The 20,108-nt window shown below is 45.2% G+C and overlaps 2 protein-coding genes across 3 annotated transcripts; both read left to right on the top strand.

Moving 5' to 3' along the window:
- Positions 1–8,369: 8,369 nt before the first annotated feature.
- Positions 8,370–10,417, top strand: LOC120689994 (transcription factor HHO5-like). The gene is made up of 5 exons (XM_039972501.1): positions 8,370–8,756; positions 8,863–8,990; positions 9,120–9,510; positions 9,630–9,706; positions 9,833–10,417. The coding sequence occupies exons 1-5, from the start codon at positions 8,543–8,545 to the stop codon at positions 10,070–10,072; spliced, it is 1,050 nt and encodes a 349-aa protein (XP_039828435.1). The 5' UTR covers positions 8,370–8,542; the 3' UTR covers positions 10,073–10,417.
- A 3,367-nt stretch (positions 10,418–13,784) lies between these two features.
- LOC120689993 (serine/threonine-protein kinase SAPK8-like) lies at positions 13,785–18,996 on the top strand. 2 transcript variants are annotated; one of them, XM_039972499.1, is made up of 9 exons: positions 13,785–14,237; positions 16,345–16,419; positions 16,502–16,603; positions 16,684–16,737; positions 16,836–16,928; positions 17,206–17,298; positions 17,906–18,010; positions 18,185–18,283; positions 18,405–18,996. In XM_039972499.1, exons 1-9 carry the CDS (start codon positions 14,046–14,048, stop codon positions 18,690–18,692), a joined length of 1,101 nt encoding a protein of 366 aa, XP_039828433.1. In that variant the 5' UTR covers positions 13,785–14,045; the 3' UTR covers positions 18,693–18,996. The 2 variants fall into 2 exon arrangements, with proteins under 2 accessions (XP_039828433.1, XP_039828434.1); XM_039972500.1 differs by lacking the exon at positions 13,785–14,237 and adding an exon at positions 15,845–15,865.
- Positions 18,997–20,108: the final 1,112 nt, after the last annotated feature.

Below are 20,108 nucleotides of genomic sequence, written 5' to 3'. Positions count from 1 at the left end.
GGGCTGCCTATATATACCCCCAAGGCCGGGTCATTTGAGAGTGCTGGAGACCATACAAGAATACAAGAGTCAAAGATCATCTCCAACCATCTTAGAGCTTCATTGTACATCATATAGGCTTAAGCACACTTGTGAGAGTGCTTAGTGCTTGTTTAGGCTTAGTTCTTGAGAGAACTAGCTTGAGAGAAAGTCTTGCTGCGGCAAGCAACTTGTGTACTCGTCGTGCGACTCTCCGACTTGGTGTGGAGCGGCAACGACACTTTGTGCGGGGAAGGAGACCCCTCTTGGTGAGAAGCTCCAATAGTGAAGACGGTGCCTTGGTGACGCTTCGAGAGAGACGGTGGCGGTGTCCTTGTCTTAGTGACTTGGAGTCACTTAGCCTTTGCTTGCCCGGAGCCTTGGTGGCGAACGCAAGATGGTGATCAAGCGAAGAGACTCGACATCACACTTGTTCGTGTTGGACAAGTGGCCGTGGACGTAGGGAGGGACTTGGTGTCCTAACCGAACCACGTTAAATCGTGTGTCTTGGTGTCTTCACGGGAGTTTGCATATCCTCTCCCTTACCTCTTTACTTACCGTATTACGTTTCCGCATTTACTCTATCTTGTGTACCTTTACTTTCCTAGTTAGTTTGATTAGGATTGGCTATAGGTTGCAAGTCTTTTAGGGGTAAGTAGAGAGTAGCATAGATAAACCTTAGTCATAACTAGCATGTGTAGGACGTGTTAGGTTTATCTTATGCTAGTAGTTTGAGCCATAAGCTAAAAATCGATTAGCGACCCTAGTCACCCCCTCCCCCTCTAGGGTCGGACACCCCGGTGATCCTTACAACCGTAAGCCCTATATATAGTAGGTTATGTCGGGTGGCTAGATATATATAATATCAACTAACTTTCAGGCAATTATCATTCTTGAATGTAAATATATATAATATCATTCTTCTGCAGGTACACTAACTCCGCTGACGTAGGGAAAAGTTAGTAGTACACGACTAGTATATAGGGAGAGTACGTATTGTGCCACCGAAGGATATCCGCATATTGCCATAGTGTGATTGGCAAAATTTTTATTTTTTTTTTGTGTTTGTGAGGACGTATAGGTCATGCATACATCATATCATACGCACTAATTTTGCTTTGAATGTTTATTAGCATTTCATCATAGTGATCATATTGTTTTGCTTCGGGTGTTTATTAGTAGTTTTTGTACAAAATTCCTTCACGCCATGCTTATCTTGTTTTCAGTAATTTCGAACCCCACGTGGTTAGGAAGACCTAAAAACCATTGCGTTGTATTAGAACAAAATTTATCTACGGAATTAAACAATTGAAATGCGAAGTTACGAATCTTGTAGTGATTAGTACTTCACGTTTCTGCGGATAAAAGTTCCCTAGACGGTTCAACTCTCCTAGAGAGTCAAAATAAGGATGTTACCCTTAGATGAGACCGTTAGTTGTTTATTCTGATGTATCTTTCCTATCACGATCAGCTAATCTTATGATATCCATGGTTCTATGACCATTCTGTTTCATCCAAACGTGGGTGTTTTCTACTATAGGTCAAAGTTAGTTTGAGATCATATATTTATACTTATCTCTAGTTCATTCGTTCAATGCTTAAGGCTAATCTATCACGGCCATCTTGAATGAGAATAATCCAGTGGTTCTAGCATTAATCTTCGCTTATTTCTAATCACCTTGATTTGTTTACCTAAAATAGACCCGCTTGCATTCTTGCTCAAATAAAAATAAATAAATCAAGAACTTGATCATAGACATTACAGTCATCTTGCATGAATAAGGTCGCACATTTGTTGCATGGGAACCACACTATTGCATTACATCGCATTGCATTGTTGGGTCATGCAAAGTTAGGGAAAGATTTGGTGGTAGTTTGGCTGACCGTGAGAATTTCATGCCTTTGAGCGTATTTTCTGGCTGCTTTTTGCCTCTTTAATCTCTTTGTATTCGATCGTGTTATTTAGATTGCTATTATTGGTTCTTATATGGTGGAGATTTGTCCCACGCCCTATAGTGCCGCGACAGGACCTAGGGCCTCGTGTGTGCAGCCGCCACGCGATTGTGCTCCTGGGAGCGCGCCGGTGCTTAATTGCGCGTGGATGAAACTACACCATCATTCCTTTTGGTGCAATATTTGAAATTGATTTCTCCAGCGTTTATTCTTTAAGGGGGTAGGTTCTCGGAGCTAACTAGGTGTCACATCGGTGGGCTCGATGTGACGCCTTATCTTCACGTCTCGGTAGTTCTCGAATTATTTAGTTTGTTTTATTTATTCTCTAGTAAAAATGCTCTGTAAGTTAGATTCTCTTCTATCCTGTCATTTCTTTTGTAAATTTTAAATTTAAATCTGTTTTGTAAAAGTCTTAGTTTTAATTACTTTTTTTGTAAGATTTTATCATGCTGGTACCTTCTGTGCTCGCCTTGTGTGAGACTTCTGGTGTGTTTCGATCTGCCTGTGGGTTGGAAACAGCATGCCAAGTTAAACTTAATTAAGGTAATGCGCCTGATGTGTTCAAATGATGGCGGTTACGCTTAATTAAGCGCTTTAACTCCGCGGTCTGTCACACCAACCCAACGAAACCTACTAAAAAAATGGATTGAGAACTGCGTCCCTGCACATCTCTCTCTCGCGGATACCTGGATACGTGTGTGGACACTTGGGCCAGGGGCCAAGCTGTCGTTGAAAGCGTAGAGGAAAGAAGATTAGGAAGGGCCATGTTGGCATGCTGTTCAAGTAGATTCCTTGGCTTCTCGAGGCAGCCATGGGCCGTTTTAGGTCAGTCCCGGTTTAGGTACGGCAAGGAATGCGACTTCGCCTTTGCGACCTCCATGAGTTCTTGACTTCTTGGAGCTGGACCCTATCTGAATTGTGGGGAGATATTTCCAGATCCATATTTCTCTAGCCTTCTATCCTGATGACACATTGTTTTAAACTCACATTGGTCAGCAATTTTAAGGAGAATACAATGAATTTTACCGCTTACCACAGGTACTAAAAGGTCATGGTATAACTTATAAAACCGAACAACCAACAAATACACAGCAATACGGAGTATATGTAGCCGGATAGGGTTGTCTTTTCTCATCCGTCATCTCAGTTCAGAACAAAGATATATACTGCATGACCTAGATCTCTCCTCACTCGTATCACAAATATAAATCTATCTAGGTTTGCCCCATGCCAAATTAAATGTTCTTTTACTTCAGTTAACAATATTTATAAAAAATTATCTTAAATAAAAAAGTATACTATTTTTCATGAGGAATCTACAAACATTGTCAATATATATAAAACCTTTAGATAAAGTTTAAAAAAAGTCGAACTTAGGACAAGCCCAGATCGACTTATATTTAGATTGGAAGAAGTATTCACTAGCTGAAACTAGTTCTCAAATATCTATCGGTAAATAATCCATCAAGTTATCACGTAGTACATGGGATAAAAAGCCCCTGCACAATCAGCAGGGGAAAGGACGAGCTAGCCTAGGCAGGTAGCAATCACAGAAAAGGCATCAAATGCCCCTCATCATGCAATTGGAGAGACACTTAACCAATCAAGGAATCCAATTCAGCACTGATAATGCTCTTCTTTGGCCAGAGTCCAGAGCAGCCCACACTCTGCATTTCTGGGGCATCCCTTTGTCCTATCATCTGACTATTCCTCCTTTTGGGTGCATCAGGGCATGGTGGCTCAAAAAGAAAGAGATTCCTCAGCCCGCACGTCCAAAGTGCGCGCCTTTTGTTTCGCTTCAGAACCCAACCTACCGTTGTCAAGATGCGGGCAGATATGTAGGTCGTTCTCTCGGATTCTCATTTCATATGGTTGGAGGCCGGCACTGGAAATGAATTCTTGATGAACAATTGTTTTCAGTGGCGGCATCTCCTTGGTGATCAGCTTCTGGATGAAGTTTTATACTAGCATGAAACTGTCGTGTGGCGAACTTGAAGGATTCGGTGAGTTCAAGAACTGAATCTAGACAATAGTAAGACACACGCAAACTATTTAAGTACTAACGTACTATTCAATATGATTCCTACTTTCGGAAGGATAAAACTATAAGGTATTCTGTAAAAAATGTCAAAATTAGTTGGTGCCTACCAATTATACTAGGAAGAACAGCCCCTTTTCACGCTATGTTCGCGGATGCTTTCAAGTGGCCACAACTCAGAGGTGACGCACCGTACCTTTCATCTCGTTGGAGATAGCAAGTAATCCACATTCTACGGTTTGGATAAGAGAGGGCAGGTACAATGGATTCTTGTGTCTGTTCCAATCTTCTCTTGAGGTCTCAAAGAGTGACATCGACGTCTATCCTTGGCCAACCCATGATTCTGTCTTCTTGGTAAAGTGCTAAAAGATTAGTGACACGATGGAGTGGATCGAGATGCGATTAGTTGACCAATCATATATACTTGGGGTGTTTGTAGATATATGCCATTTTGGATATTGAAGGTCTCTAATATATAGAGTAGCTATGACTAATGCCATTTACATAAAAATGGTAGCAAAAAGTTCGTACACTCCATTGGGAAAAAAAGAATGTTTGTACACTACTAACAAACACAGGCACACATAGCTAACAAACATCCGAGAGATTAAGTCAATGAATTTTGAGATTAATGAAGTTAAAATGGACGTCTTGGAATAAATCAAAGAAAATGTGAGCGTTTCTAATGAGTCCGGATCTCGAACTGAAATGGGCGATTTGCAGAACAATAAACAGCTATCTAGCTATCTAATTTGCATTCTCCTATAAATAGTTATTTTTCCTTGGAAACTTTGTCAAGTATGGTGAAACAGGAATTAGTATATTTTCGTGTTCCATGGATATGCCCCCAAGTGAACTAGTCGGGTTAATATTCTCTATCGCAAACAGTACAGCAAAGTGGCAAAAGAAAGTAGAGCGGTACGTGGTAAAGGAGTTCGCTCGAGTCACGGGAGTGAATGTGATTCACCACCCCAAAGGATCGACGCGAAAACGAGCCAAGAACGGCACAGATTCCGGCTGCCGCATGCAAGCTGTGGCACGGAAACGGAGGGGCAGGAATTGTTTCCAGAAAAGAAAAACGGCGGGGGAGGAGGAAGGAGATAAGGCGCGGCGAGCGCGTAACGTGTCGTGCGGCGACTCGGCGGGCGGGCGGGCGGAGGCCGTACGCTAGCTAGCTACCGGATGCGGCGAGCCGATCCCGCGCACGGCGACCTGGGGGCTCTAGTGTGAGCCGCGTCACCGCGCACGCCCCGACAACGTGCGCGTGGGCGCGGGCCCCGCGGCAGCGGACGGTCCCCGTTGCTCTGCGGCGCTGCGCTGCCCCAACCCCAGGGTATCTCTGGCCAATCCATATCCACCAGACCAGATGCGCCCACTAGCGATCGACCTCCTCTCGCCTGGGAAAGGGAAGTTACGGCCGTGCCGTGCCGTGTCGCGTCGGTTGGCCGGTTGCGCACGGCGGGGCGGATCATCTGTGCGCGCGGGGGATTTTTGCTTCGTGCCGCTATCGATGAGTTGGGTTACATGATACATGGTACTCGAGAGGAGTAACTGTGCAAGATTTACCTATATAGAATATACTCTCTCCTTCCCAATTTTTTAGGTGCATGACCATTTTCAGTTTTTCTTCCAATATAAGGCGTGCAGTCTTGGGATTTATGCTGCAGTAATCACCATCCTTGTTCCGAGGAATTAACTCAGGAAGGCGGCGGGAGAACATTTGCATGCGGCCATGCAGAATTCAATTTGCATTGGCCATGCGAGCCCAGCAGGCTGCATGCGGCCATGCAAGATCTCTGAGATCGAGATGCCGTTTTGCTCTCCATGTAAACTTTCACAGCATTAATGCAAATCTTGGTGCCTGTATTCACCGTGTTCGGCAGGCTGGAGCTGGAGGCTGGAGCTGGAGTGGTGTGAGAGAAAAATACTGTTCGGCAGGCTGGAGCTGGAGGCTGGAGCTGGAGGAATGTGAGAAAGAAATCCTGTAGCTGGTGACCAGCCGAACAGAGGCATTATTTGGTCATGCGCCTAAGAAATGGGGAAGGAGGGAGTAGCTGTCAATTTTTTAAGTCCTTCCAAGTTCTATGTTGGAGACATATTGTGGTACAATAGTGCACTAGATTATTGTGCTAACGCTTAATGCTGTAAGTCTATTCGTGTGGTGCGAAAATTTACTCGGTATTCTTATATATTATGTACTAGCACTGCAATGGAGTAATGAGAAATATCATCCAACGTATTGGCTCAATTATACTGTAGATATATTCCAGCCTGGATGATATTGTATATTCTTATTGCTTTGACGGTACATACACAATGTAACCGTTGAGAACTGAAGTGTACGTAGTGTCGATAGTCTTTAAGATTTGCTAGATCATTTTCTTGAAGATGATGATAAGCGTAGTGCAGTGGCCATTTTCGAATTGTTGCATTTGGACAATCTAAGAAATATAGTTGTGCTGTTTGGTAATACCACTGCTGACTTTGAGCTTGGCATACATTACCAACCCATACCTCACCAAATTTAACACTCGTTCAAGAACTTACCTTTTCCCAGCGCGAAAGGATCTTCATATTTTCGTTAAAAAAAAAAGAGTAATGCTAGAAAACTAACGTCCGATACGTTGGACGTTTGTGTTCCAAAGGAATCTTATTTTCTTTCAGCCAGACTTCCACTCACTCCCATCTCCCAACGCTCATACCGGCAGCCATGGCTTCAGTGCCGCCCAGTCCAGCACTACCTTGGGGCCCATGGAGCGACCAGTGGCGCACGAGGCACTGCGACGAGGACGCCGGCAAGCAGCAGGGCGCGCACTCCAGTGGCGCGGGATGCCTCCACAGCCAGAGGCGCATTCGTGCGCGAGGCAGCGGAGCTCGGGGCTTGCGCGACGGCTAGAGGCAGATCTCCCCGCGCCTAGGGGCGGAGCTCGGCGGCGGCGCGGCCTGCCGCGGACCGCCGCTCCCCGCGGCTTCCCCTGACACCGACCGACGGAGGAGTTTCGGGGCGGCGTCCATGGAGGAAGCAGGCAGGTTTTGGTGCATTGTTTGCAAGTGTATGTTCCATGTGTTTAAGATATTTCAGAAGAATATTGCAAGTGTTTCGTGTGGATGTTGCAAAAGTAAATTTAGATGTTGTAATGTTGCATATGCTTCACATACATGCTGCAATCCGGATGTTACATTTTCATTGAGATATTTCATGTGAATTTTAAATGTTCCATGGTATATGAAATAGATGTTGCGACGGTTTTTATTTGTGTTCATCATAAAAAATGGTCGACAATAACTTCTCACCATATTTTTTGATCTCGCAAACGCTGATTTCGATGTTGCAAATGTTTCAAATAAATATTGCAACAATATCATTGCAAATGGTTTAAATAAATATTGCAACAATATCTTCCAAGTGTTTCATTTAATCAGGACATGAATAGTGCGGCTGTAATCTCTTCTCTGGTGGTACAGTCAGATGGCAGCGCCCGGACGTCCGCTCCGCAAGAAAAAAAAATCTCCATACCAAGCCACACAAGGAACCATCCGGAACGTACGGCTTTGTACCACCGACTTCCATCGTGAGGAAAGCCAGAGAAAAATACTCACGTGCATGCGGTCATTGCCGCCGCCCAAGAACAATCCCATCTCCCCCGACCAGCGCGGGGGCCGCTACACCAAGCCCGTTCCGCCACGGCGCCGCCCCAAGTAACCGATGGGCCGCCTCGGCGCCCCGCTCCCGCGAGACCAGGGAAGGGAATGGAAAGAATCCTCATCGAATCATCCCCCAGTCTAAAAACGGGGCATCGCCATCCACGCGGGATCCCTCGCCCGGGCACGCAAACGCCGAGCGAGCTTTTAAGGCGGTGGCGAGGAGATGCAGTTAACCACTCGCCCGCTGTCATTACTTGCACGGAACGCAAGCTAGATAGAGGAAACCGAAAAAGGGACCGCGCCGTAAATCTCGGAGGAAATGCAGGGGCGCCGGTGCAAATGTTCAGACTTCAGAGTGGCTGCCGCGGGGGGCCGGGGTGCGAAATCGGGGAACCGCGGGGGCCGTGTCGGGAGCGGGAGAGCCGTGGGAAGCGGTAACTCGAGGCCGCGATTGATGAGGTGGGTCTGGGCGATTCGCCCACCGGGGGCGAAGTGTGCGTGGGACGACGTCCGGCCGCGAGCTTCTCGCGCTGGGCTGGGCGCGCGACGTGAGGAATCGGCAACGGCAACGCAGCGCGCCCACCCACCCCACGCGCCGCGTGGTCTCTCTTCCCTCTCGTCTCTCTCTCCTCCCATCCTGCGGTCCCGCTCGCAGATTCCTTTCGCCCCCGCCCGCCGCCGCCCGTCTATATATGCCCCCCCGCGGCCGCACCTCCGGAATCCAGATCCTCCAGTCGCCCACCCACCCACCCACCGCCTTCTCCTCTCCCTTCCTTCCTTCCTACCTTTCCCTGTTCGTGTTCGTCTCGGCTTCCGGTCGCTGATTCCGCGGCGGAGATTCTGTGGTGGCGGTGCTCGTTCGCTCTCGCGCTTGGGGTTCGCGTGTGCATGGGGCTCGACGTGGCGGAGATCGGGATGGGCCTGGATCTGGGGCTCGACCTCAGGCTCTTCGCCGCGCGGAGCGCCGTCGGGATGGCGGCGGCCGCGGCCAAGGGCGCGCCCGCGGGGATCGAGGCCTGCATCAGGAGCCTCGAGGAGGAGCGCCGCAAGATCGAGGTCTTCAGGCGCGAGCTCCCGCTCTGCGTCCGCCTCCTCGCCGACGGTGAGAACAGCACACCTCCTGTTGTTGTTGGCTTGTGTCGCGTCGCGTTTTTCCCTTTCTGTTTCTTCTCCGCGGCGCGGTTTGCTGACGCGGCGTGCGGTGACAGTGATCGAGGAGTTGAAGGAGGAGGCCGCGAGGAAAGGCGGCGATTTGGAGTTGAGGCCGGACGACGGCGACAAGAGGAAATGGATGAGCACCGCGCAGCTTTGGGTGGACTCCGACGCCACATCCAAGGTAAGCTGTTCTGCAGTTTTGATTTTTTTTCCCCGTCGAATGCTCGAATTTGAACTGCGTTCCTACTTGTTAGGATTATTAAGAAGTTTCCGATTTTTATTGAAAAAGACTGGTTATACGTGTTTACAGTCCGAGAAAGAGCAACCAAGTGAGATGACCTCGCCGGAGCCCAAGTTGCTCGGTGGCCCCATGCCGATACGGGCTGTTCCGGTGGTGCCGCCGCCGCCTCCACCGGGCTTCAGGAGGGATGACAACGCTGCCGGAACTGCGAGGCTGCCCGGTCTGTCGTTGCTGCCACCGGCTGCAAAGACATCGGTCTCTCCGGTCCCTGCCGTTGATGAACACCGGCAGAACGCCGCCGCAAGATTGTCTGCCACCATGTCACCATCTGGCTCTGGACTCAACCTGCATACTCAGACTCAACAGCAGCAACAGCTGGCGAGGAAGACAAGGCGGTGCTGGTCGCCGGAGCTTCACCGGCAGTTTGTTGCTGCCTTGCATCAACTCGGCGGCCCTCAAGGTAAGATAACCGACCAACCGATTCACTTCTTGTTCAAAAATACAAAATTACTACTAGTACTAGCTACGAAGGTACAACGAATATTGGAGCCTTACAGACTTGTTCCATCGTGATCGCAGTTGCTACTCCGAAGCAGATCAGAGAGGTGATGCAAGTGGACGGGCTTACAAACGACGAAGTGAAAAGCCATCTCCAGGTGAGCAATTATGCACTTTATTTGTCCAGGCATCTATATATACAACTATTACTTCTTCCTAATGCCCATTTCTAGTTATCCTGTTTGAATTGGAAACTTATTCGATCATGTCATGTTCATATTCAGAAGTACCGGCTGCACAACAGAAGATCGCCCGGCATGGCTCCCGTGAGCCAGTCGATTGTGCTGGTGGGTGGCCTCTGGAGTTCTCAGGAGCAAAGCAGCTCACAGTCACAGTCAGGGTCTCCTCAGGGCCCCCTTCAGTTCTCTGGGTCAGGGATGGCCGTCTCTGCAGCCACCGTCGGCGGCGACAGCAGCAGCAGCGACGAAGATGACAAGTCCGATGAAGGCTACAGCCGGAAATGATTGCAAGGCTGCGTTTGCAGAAGATCGGTTGAGAGTGTAGAGGTAGCATCGCGGCTTTGCGCATCGGTGGCAATAACAGGTTCATCAGTCAGGGAGAGGCTGTAGTGCAGCCAGGCCATGCACGCAGGGAGATTGGGCGGTGAGTGCTCAAGAGATGAACTGATCATGAGTTTGGTTGTTGGTTGTCATGTACATGAAAAGCTGATACCAGTTTTCATGAGGCTTCTTGACTTTAGTTCCCGGGCAGATCCAAATTTTCGCCCTGAGAATTATATACATGCAAGATTATTCACACACTGCTGTCTGTTTGTTTCTAAGTTATTATCATGTTATTGGTTGCGAATACTTGCCATTTTAATGAATCACATACTAGTACGTCTTTTACTTTCAGCGTCTCTGAAGATTGAGCTTAAGTACAGCTTCAATGAAGCTCAACCGTGGAGTAGTAACAGTTAGGTTTCTGACAGAGGTCAGAATCCCTCTGGACCATAGTACCAATTACCGTGAGCTAACACTAATAAATAAATCTTTGTCATCAGCCAGGGCTGTGTTTAGTTCCCCATTTTGGAGTGTCAAAATACACTGTAGCATACTATAGCACTTTCGTTTGTATTTGATAATTATTATCCAATCATTGACTAATTAGGCTCAAAACGTTCGTCTTGCAAATTAGAATCAAACTGTACAATTAGTTTTTGGTTTTATCTATATGCATGTACCGTAAGTTTGATGTGATGGTTTTATCTATATGCATGTACTCCATGCATATACTGTAAGTTCGATGTGATGGTTTTATCTATATGCATGTACTCCAATGCATGTACCGTAAGTTCGATGTGATTTTTTTTTTTTGGATTTTGGACTTTTGGGGCAACTAAACACAGCCCAGTATGTTTCTGAACGAAGTAGCTAAAATGTGCACCGTTCTTTCCTGAGCCCGAGCGGCTTCTCCCACCCCGGTTGGTTGCATGCCTGCTCGCCCTTTCACGTCCAGCCGGATACCCGTAGATCTCCGATAAGTTGCGCGTCGCTGTCTTGTGCATGCCCCGTCCAGCACTCCTTACCTCTTCTCGCAGAGTTGGAGTCAACAACCATTAACAACTCTATCTCTGTCCTCCGCCCATGCTTATCCGGAGCTTAGTATAACCTGACGCGTTCAGAAGCACGTTGCCGGCCGCCGAACAAAATTTTGCTCCTGCATCAACTGGCACTTGAAAAAACACCCAGATAAAAAATAAAATAGGGCGGGGATTATTCCGATTCCGATCAGCTCAGCTCAGCTCAGCAGCGTCGCTTGGCTCGCAAGGCGCTTTCAGCGTGCGAATATTCTTGCGGTTGCTTGCAGCATCTGCCGCGCGCGCCCGTCCTTTCCGCTGTGCGGGGTGAGGTGTCAGCTCGCCTGCTCGCCCGCTCGGCTGGGCCGTGGCGGTGGGCGACGGTGATAAGCTAGTTAATTGAGCGCGTGGGTTAGTTGCCATTGGCCAGCCGTGGCTGGTGATAGGAGGACGCATGATCGCCGCTCGATGTGGCCAGTGGATGGATGATGGACGGATATTCGGTGCTGCGCTCTGATCTCCGGCGGCGGGTCTTTTGTTGTTGCTGGCCGCAGGGGCAGCTAGCTACTCCTGCTAATGGGGTTGGGTTTGACGGATTTTTTGAGTGGATTTAATACGAGTACTATTGAATGGGTGAAAACGGGTGACACTATGAAATGGATTGGGTTGACAACACAGACGGGTTGAGACGGGATGGGGCGCTGTGGTAGTAGATCGGCGCGAAAGTCGCATATCATCTTCCGTCGTAATTTCAGGTTGGGGCATTAGGCCGACGGAGTGGGTCGGGGTGGGTGGTAGTTAGGGCTCTTGAAATTTGAAATATAGCTAGGAGTCGATTTGGGGCGGGTTCAACCCCATTAGTAGGCGTACAGCTAGCGACCGGCCAATCAGGCGGCCGGAACCGAATTCGGCGAGCCTTTCTCTGGTGGTGCTGGCTATGATACAGATAACTGGTTCGAAGAAGCAAAGAGACCAGGTCTTTCAAAAAGGGGACGGAAAGAGGGCACTGGTGGAGTTTGATCTCTGATCTTAGAAGAACGAGGGGGGGAACCCTTTTGCTACATTAATAGTGTAAAATTTGCAAAGTCAGGGAGGCCATGGCCCCCTTTGGTCTTAACAAAGCTCCGCCAGTGAAAGAGGGAGAAGAGAAGGAACCCTGTTTTTTCTTGTACTGTTCTCTGAACGTGAAAGCAGGGATCTGGAAGCGCATCTGTGAGCGGTGAAGACAGTGAAAACTGTCGATTTTGCGAGTGGATTTGATTTGCACTCGATTTCTTGCATTCCGTTTCTGCCATCTTCGGCATTAGATAGTTAATAGGAGTTTTACTTTTGGTAATATGGATGTAGATCAATTGGATGTAGAAAAAACAAGATGAAAAATAGTGAAAGAACTGTGTAGCTTCGGTTGTAAAGAGACAGCGACTGAGGGTAGGTTTCTGCTGATAAAAAAAGGATAAGGAAATATAAGGTGCAATTCCACTTGTAGGTTAGTGAGACGTGAGCATGGCCTAATCCCAATCATCTACCGCATTTTATAGGTTTGCCTTTTCCATTACCGGTGTGTGCTGTGAAATTCAAGCGCCGGTGCCAAATTTAAGTGGCGAGTCAAGTGGGCCGAATTGTGCGTGGGAATGTGATATGGGCTGAGATTTCTGACAATAATGAATGATCTCCTAGTACACTAAATTGGGCTGGGAAAGGCTTCGGCTCACACAGCACCAGATGCTACTCATAAGGGGCTTGAAGTTGCAATTTCGATTTACACAACTTAAAATATGTAGATTTTAAATAAAATGAAGAAAAATCGCAAGCATACCACCGGGCACCGGCCGACCGGCTTTCTTACGATAGGGTGTCTCGATAACATGCGGGTCCTGGTACAACCTGCTGCTATTTAAGACATCGGCGCTAAAATAGCAAACTGCTATTTGCCCCATGGTATGGTCTGAAACTCTGAATATCCTATAGTCAGTGGCAAATTTCTCTTTCTAACAAGGACCACCTTAAGCTTTCTCCCTTGTTATACTATACGAACATACTTTCCATATTTTCTTTTCACCGTACTGTATTAGTGATTTTGTGTATAGTTATTTAATGCTGCTGAACTTAAGGTCATTTATAGCACCGCATAAAACAAAATGACCTTAAGTTTCGTATAGTGGGTGTCATCTTTTAGGATCTATGTCATAAAAGGTCATGCAGCATTTGTTTAGAATCCCAAAATTTAATTTTAATTTTTAAATTTCAAAATCTATAAACTTACAATAATATTTTGAGATCCTAAACAGTTTTAATTCAAAAATATTTCAACTACAAAATTATAGATTACGTCGAGGGCAACTATTTTGATATAAAGTTTATCTTCATTCAAATTCATATGAAAAAATTATAAATTAATTTTTGATATATAGTTTTTAGATCGCCTTGTTTTGATCCATATGAGACTCAAAATTAAATTTAGGGATCGGAATGATATGATTGAATAAATTTGAGGACTTAAACATTTGATTTTCTAGTTTAGAGACTGGGATGACATAGTAAAACAAGTTTATAAATCGAGATGACACGGATGGATAAGTTTGAGAATCTAAACAGTCGATTTGTGAGTGTAGGGACGATGAGTGATGTTACTCAATAAAAAACCACTTCCAGCATCACTCATGAGCCCCCGAACGGTTCGCAAGGCGAGAAAGCCTCTCTCTCTCTCCTGGTCGGCCAGTGACATCACCAACTCGTCGAGAGGAGAGAGAGAGAAGGAGCACGAGCTCGTTGCCGATTCGAGAAGAGAAGAGGAGTGAGAGAGGGAGAGCGAGCGAGGGAGGGAAGAAAGCGAGGGGAAGGAGCAGGAAGCCTGCGCCCGAGGCATCGGGTCACGGAATCCGACAAACCCTAGCCGCCGTTGATCGCCGTCTCAGGCCATGGCAGCGCCGGCGCCGGATCGGGCGGCGCTGACGGTGGGGCCGGGCATGGACATGCCAATCATGCACGACAGTGACCGGTACGAGCTCGTGCGCGACATCGGCTCCGGCAACTTCGGCGTCGCCCGCCTCATGCGCGACCGCCGGACTAGTGATCTCGTCGCCGTCAAGTACATCGAGCGCGGCGAGAAGGTATCGCGCTGATCCCGTTCTCCCTCCCTTATTGGATTCGATTAGGCGCTGATTGTGGTTAGTCACGCATCTATTCGTCGCACGTTGGTTGGTTCCGTTGGTGCGTCTGCGCTCGGAAGGGGCTATCCGATTTGGGATTCTCGCGAGCCGATTAGTGGAGAATCCTTTGTAGTATCGTGCTATTCGTTTCGTGGGCTAGGGCCGCCGTATCTTCGGCCGACCTATATTTTGTGCGAATTTGGGTTATTATTTGTTACCTGTGTGAATACTGGCTGCAACTTTTTGCCGTTTTTTCCATCTGATATGTTTGAGTATCCTTAAATTATAGTCTTGTTTATGTGTAGATTTTGTTCGGGTGCGCTGTAATGGGGCTAATTAAGCATTCGCCACTTAAATCACTAAACAAGCAAACTTATGCTGATTTAGTGCCAGCTTGATAATTGAATTGGAATAACAATTTAATCACCATGCTTGCTTAAGTGAACTTCATAATTTTGATCTTCAGGCCAGGTGTGGGAGCTTGGACTTATGGTTTAACCCTAAACAATATCAGCAAGCACAAGGACAAAGATATATATTGTTTGATTCTCCATTGAGTTTAAGGGATGTGGCTATCACAGCTACTTTTTTTTTTGTCGTGGAAATGGTATTTTGCACCTGTGCCACCCAGGGGATCGAACACAGCTCGCGAGCACCACACTCCCACGCCTCCACCACTATGATGCCATAGGTTATGTAGGCCCAATATATCTAGTTGGATTTATTTTGTGTGAATTTAGTAAATATACAGTGTGTGGTATTGAATTATTACTATTCCTTAGTGAATCCCGAAAAATGTTTCCCCATTTTGCTGCTGCATAAAAAAAAGAAAGCAAAGACTTCCTTGTGTTGAAGTACCTCCTAGGCCCCTAAGGTTCTATAATTTTTTCCAGATAATGATTAAAAATAACACATGTAACTGACTTGTTGGGACTACACGTCTCGTTGGCTGTGTCCATATATTGGATTTCGCTCTTACCGCTTGATGTTAGCCATTAGGCATGATCCATTCATCCTATCTAGTTATCCATCTGGATCCAACATTTGTGGATACCACATCTAGTTTTAATAGGACCATGGTAATCGCGTATGATTTGGCCCAAGACATGTATAATCTAATTGGTAGTGATGCTCCATAACTCTATACCACAGCTAAGTACTACTACTTGATGCATAGGAGTGTATGTCTTATCAGAAGAAGTGGAAAAATTATATGTCCAGGGCCCAACAAAGTATAGACTATAGAGTAAATTTCACAAAACCACATTATACTTTAAAAATTATGACAAAACCACACTTTAAGCTTCAATTTCATTTAATTGCGCTTCCCTTTGCATAGCACGTAAAATTATAAACATTGCCATCATATACAGTGTTCCGGTTTCACAACAAGCGACAAGCCTATCCTGTCTCTGATAGCTCATATTGAGGTAGTTGCTGACTTGTGACACTGTACAAGAGCTGACGCATTTTGATTGCGTAGCAAGGTTGGGGACAGAGTGGAATCCTTTTGATACACCATGAAGTTGAATGCATAAGTAATCCCATCCCATTCAGCTCCACCCAGGCATGCAATTACATTGATGCGTGTAAGCTCTTTACTGAATAGTCACGTTTTATCTATGTATATATCTAACTGGAGGTAGTTTTGCATCTTTTTACCATTCCTTTACTCTTGTTGTGGCCATCTGTTTCAGTACTTGACAGAATAATAATCGATATTTTTTAAAAAAGTCTGAAACTAAGGATAGTTAAACAGATGCTTGTTAATTCCATTTGCTTTTGGTTTCTACCCCTGAGAGACCAACATCAATTCATACTAAAGCTCCGATGTTATTTGTGATCCCTAACAATGTCCAGACTTTAGGTCTAATTTTATTGAATTTCCTCCTTCCCATTCATTTGATGATTTGTTTTAAATAATTCCAATGTGCATGGTTCATGCAAACACATGTGTGTTCTTTAATCTTTCTCCTTTTGTGCATTTTCTTGTTCTTTCATAAATGCTAGGTAATCAGTTATCACTGCACTCAATTTTCTTATATATATATTTCATTATCGTGTGCAGATAGACGAAAATGTCCAGCGCGAGATAATTAACCATAGATCATTGAAGCACCCTAATATTATTAGGTTTAAAGAGGTGAGTCAGGATTGTGATGTTGTTTTTTCCCCGGCCTTTCATCGTTAAACATTTCTGAGATATATTTCTTATGTATGGCTAGGTAATTTTAACCCCAACACATCTTGCTATTGTCATGGAATATGCCTCTGGCGGTGAGCTTTTTGAGAGAATATGTAAGAATGTGCGATTCAGTGAAGATGAGGTTTGTGCCTGCCACTCGGTTCATCTTTCTTGATACATCTCTTTCTTGATCCTACCAAATGCATTTGTATGTGTTTTCAGGCTCGGTACTTCTTCCAGCAGCTTATCTCAGGAGTAAGCTACTGCCATTCAATGGTATAAGTTACTATAATGACATATCTTCCATCCTATTGTTATTTTTTACTCATCCACGCATTAAGCTGAGATTGTGTTTTTCCATCCTTATTTTCAAGCAAGTATGTCACCGGGATCTGAAGCTGGAGAACACACTGCTAGATGGGAGTGATGCACCTCGCTTGAAGATATGTGACTTTGGTTATTCCAAGGTTGTTCTCTATGTCAACTTAATCTTATTTTAGCTAATATTTCTGGGTTATGTTACCTTTATTTAATGATTTGCAACCCTTTCTGAAATATTGGGTGGGTGGGAGGGTGCGCGTGCCTGGGCGTCCTTGTCTGCGTCTGCGCGCAGGCGTGGGCACGTGTGTATGTTTTTGTTGTTTGGCTTCATGAATACACTGTCATATAATGATGAACGTGCTTTTATGGGTTTGTTTTTTTTCTTTTTAATGAACAGTGCCATGCATTATTCATTTTCTGCAGTCATCTGTTCTTCATTCGCAACCGAAGTCGACTGTTGGAACACCTGCTTATATCGCACCTGAAGTTCTACTGAAAAAAGAATATGATGGCAAGGTACTTCTATCACTTTCCTAATATATCTCGAGAGATGCGTTTTTGGGAGTTGCGTATACCTTCATGACAGTGCACTGAAGTTCCATAAACATGCAGTGATGGCATTATTGCTGTAGCTGTTCTTGTTGTGTATGTGTGCTGTGCGCCCTTAATGGTCAGAAACTTTCACTTATAATTTGTCATTAGTAGCGGTAACTGCCCGGTTAGAGCTTCTTTGGTTTGAAGGGGATTGGATGGGGTTGGGAGGGATTTCCCCAACAAGTCAATATTCCCCTCAGTCCCCTCCAATCCCCCCTGAACCCCCTTGTGGAAGGGATTAACCGAACTATCCCTTAGGCGCTTCCATCCTATATGAGGGAACAAATTGATGATGTATGGTCTTGTGGAGTGATCCTTTAAGTTATGGTTGTTGCTGCTCTGTGTCTGCATGCTCTGCATGCGTGCAGTGTGTGTGGGCATGTGCGTGTGTTGTTGATGATGATGATGTGTTGAAGCGTGCCAGTCAAAAAACTTTTACTTATGATTTGTCATTAGTAGTGTAACTGTATGGTTACCTCCTATATGAGGGAAGCTTCTCCTCGCTGATGGATTTGTTTATGACAAACAGATTGCTGATGTATGGTCATGTGGAGTGACCCTTTACGTTATGGTTGTTGGTGCATATCCTTTCGAAGACCCAGAAGAGCCTAAGAACTTCCGGAAGACAATTCAGGTAACCTTGATTCACTTTTCATGCTTTAGCTACATTTTGTTTCTGTATACAAGTTGAGTTTGCGCGTCTAAATGTCTAAACTAGGTCGGCTACTTCCTTGTTTCCTATATGTTTCACTTTACATGTTTTCCCATTTTAGCTAACAAATAAGCTAATAGTGGCATCTTGTTGCAGCGTATCTTGAATGTTCAGTATGCAATTCCAGATAACGTGAACATATCTCTAGAGTGCAGGCATCTAATTTCCAGGATTTTTGTTGGTGACCCTGCCATGGTAAGTACTTGTTTGCTGTTGTAATAACCAGGTTTTGATCCTTGCTATCATAGGTTCAGAAATCAGAAGATATTCTGTTATGTGGTTTTCTTGACATTTCTTGTTATATAAAAATATGCAGCGGATAACAATACCTGAAATACGGAATCATAGTTGGTTCCTGAAGAACCTTCCTGCTGATCTGATGGATGATGATAGTATGAGCAACCAATACGAGGAGCCTGATCAGCCAATGCAGACTATGGATCAGATCATGCAGATTTTGACAGAGGCTACCATACCACCTGCTTGTTCTCACAGTATAAATATCCTAGCTGATGGACTAGACGTGGATGATGACATGGATGACCTTGAATCCGACTCGGATCTTGATGTGGACAGCAGCGGTGAGATTGTGTATGCAATGTGAGTCGCATCTCAGATAACCATCTTACCAGTCTTCCAAAGAACCGATCAGGCATGGGATGCCCTGTTGTTGTATACTCTGGCAAAGAACTAGCATCCTTTTGTGAAAAAACGCCCTGTAGTTTTCCCCGCATCGCAATCCTGTTGTGCATTCTGTGGAACACAGATGTTGTAACCAAACTGGGGTTACTTCCCTCGGAAAACTAGCCTCCTCTTGCTTCATGTGTACTGAGGTTTGGATACTCTCAAGCTTCGACTTGTGTGTTACTGTTATATATGTACTAGTTTTACTCCTGTTGATCTGTGAACTTGGGTCTCTGCTGGTAGTTTTACTAGCTAGTGCGTATCCCTGATTTCTGCATTTAAAAGGTTTGTGCTTGGGGCATCCAAATTCATCACTGGATCGTGAATTTTCCCGGTTTCCGCATTACAAATTTGTGGTTGGTGCACGTTCACATTTGCGTGTGTTAGGGGCACATAAAAATTTGTGTTAGGGGGTACTTTCGCATGTGCGCGCGTAACGCGTGTTAGGGACATACCAAAATTTGTGCTTGGAGGATCGGGGCACATTCACACGTATCTAGATTTACCTGGGGGTGTTTAGTTCCTCATTTTTGCCAAAAATTTTTTTGCTGTTTTTTCTCCTTTTTGGCAAAATGGATCTAAACACCATGGGTAAAAAGTAGCAAAAATTGGGCTGCAAAATTGTTGGCATTTGGGAGCTAGGAGTCCCAAAAAGCGCCAAAAACGTGTTGGGGGCGAGCAAGAGAGTAACTTTTGGTATTTGGTAAAAACTTTTGCTGTCTTGCCATGCATCTAAAAGTTAGTATGCCCAAATATTTGGAGCAATGCATCTAAACATGTCCAAGACAAATCTATAACTCAGGCATACATGATCCAATTGTATGAAATTTTTATTACAACTTAAGCATGTTTAGTCTAGCAAAAAAATCATTATAATTAGAGAAACTGTAGCTATAAATTTAATTATAGAAAATATATATCTAAAACTACAACACAAGCTTTGTACTAAAGTATACAATATCATATGTTCACTGCATATAGATCTACTCATATCAAACAAAATTGGATTTTTTTGTTTAATATTTTTTGTGATTTATAATGATTTTTAAAGATTCAGCCAAACTAAATATAAAAGAAAAGGAGAAAACCTACTGAGGCAAATCAACCAGGGAGGTCATGTGTCCCATGTCCGGTATCGCGAGTCCGAGGAGTTCAAACGGGCAATTTCATTGTCTAGGAGGAAATGCGAACTCATCCCAAAGTTCACTGTAAGGACTTTAGGCCCGTATGGTTACTTGAGGTTTATTATAAGTCCATAAACCTTTCACACGGTGTAAGCATCTAGGCCCTCAAGGTATGTTTCGGTGATTAATGACAACCATTATTGTGACTAATG

The sequence above is a fragment of the Panicum virgatum genome, chromosome 9N (genome assembly GCF_016808335.1).
Source record: "Panicum virgatum strain AP13 chromosome 9N, P.virgatum_v5, whole genome shotgun sequence".
NCBI classification, from domain to species: domain Eukaryota; kingdom Viridiplantae; phylum Streptophyta; class Magnoliopsida; order Poales; family Poaceae; genus Panicum; species Panicum virgatum.
Note: the sequence above shows the minus strand (reverse complement) of the source record. Positions and strands in the feature narration are given on the sequence as shown.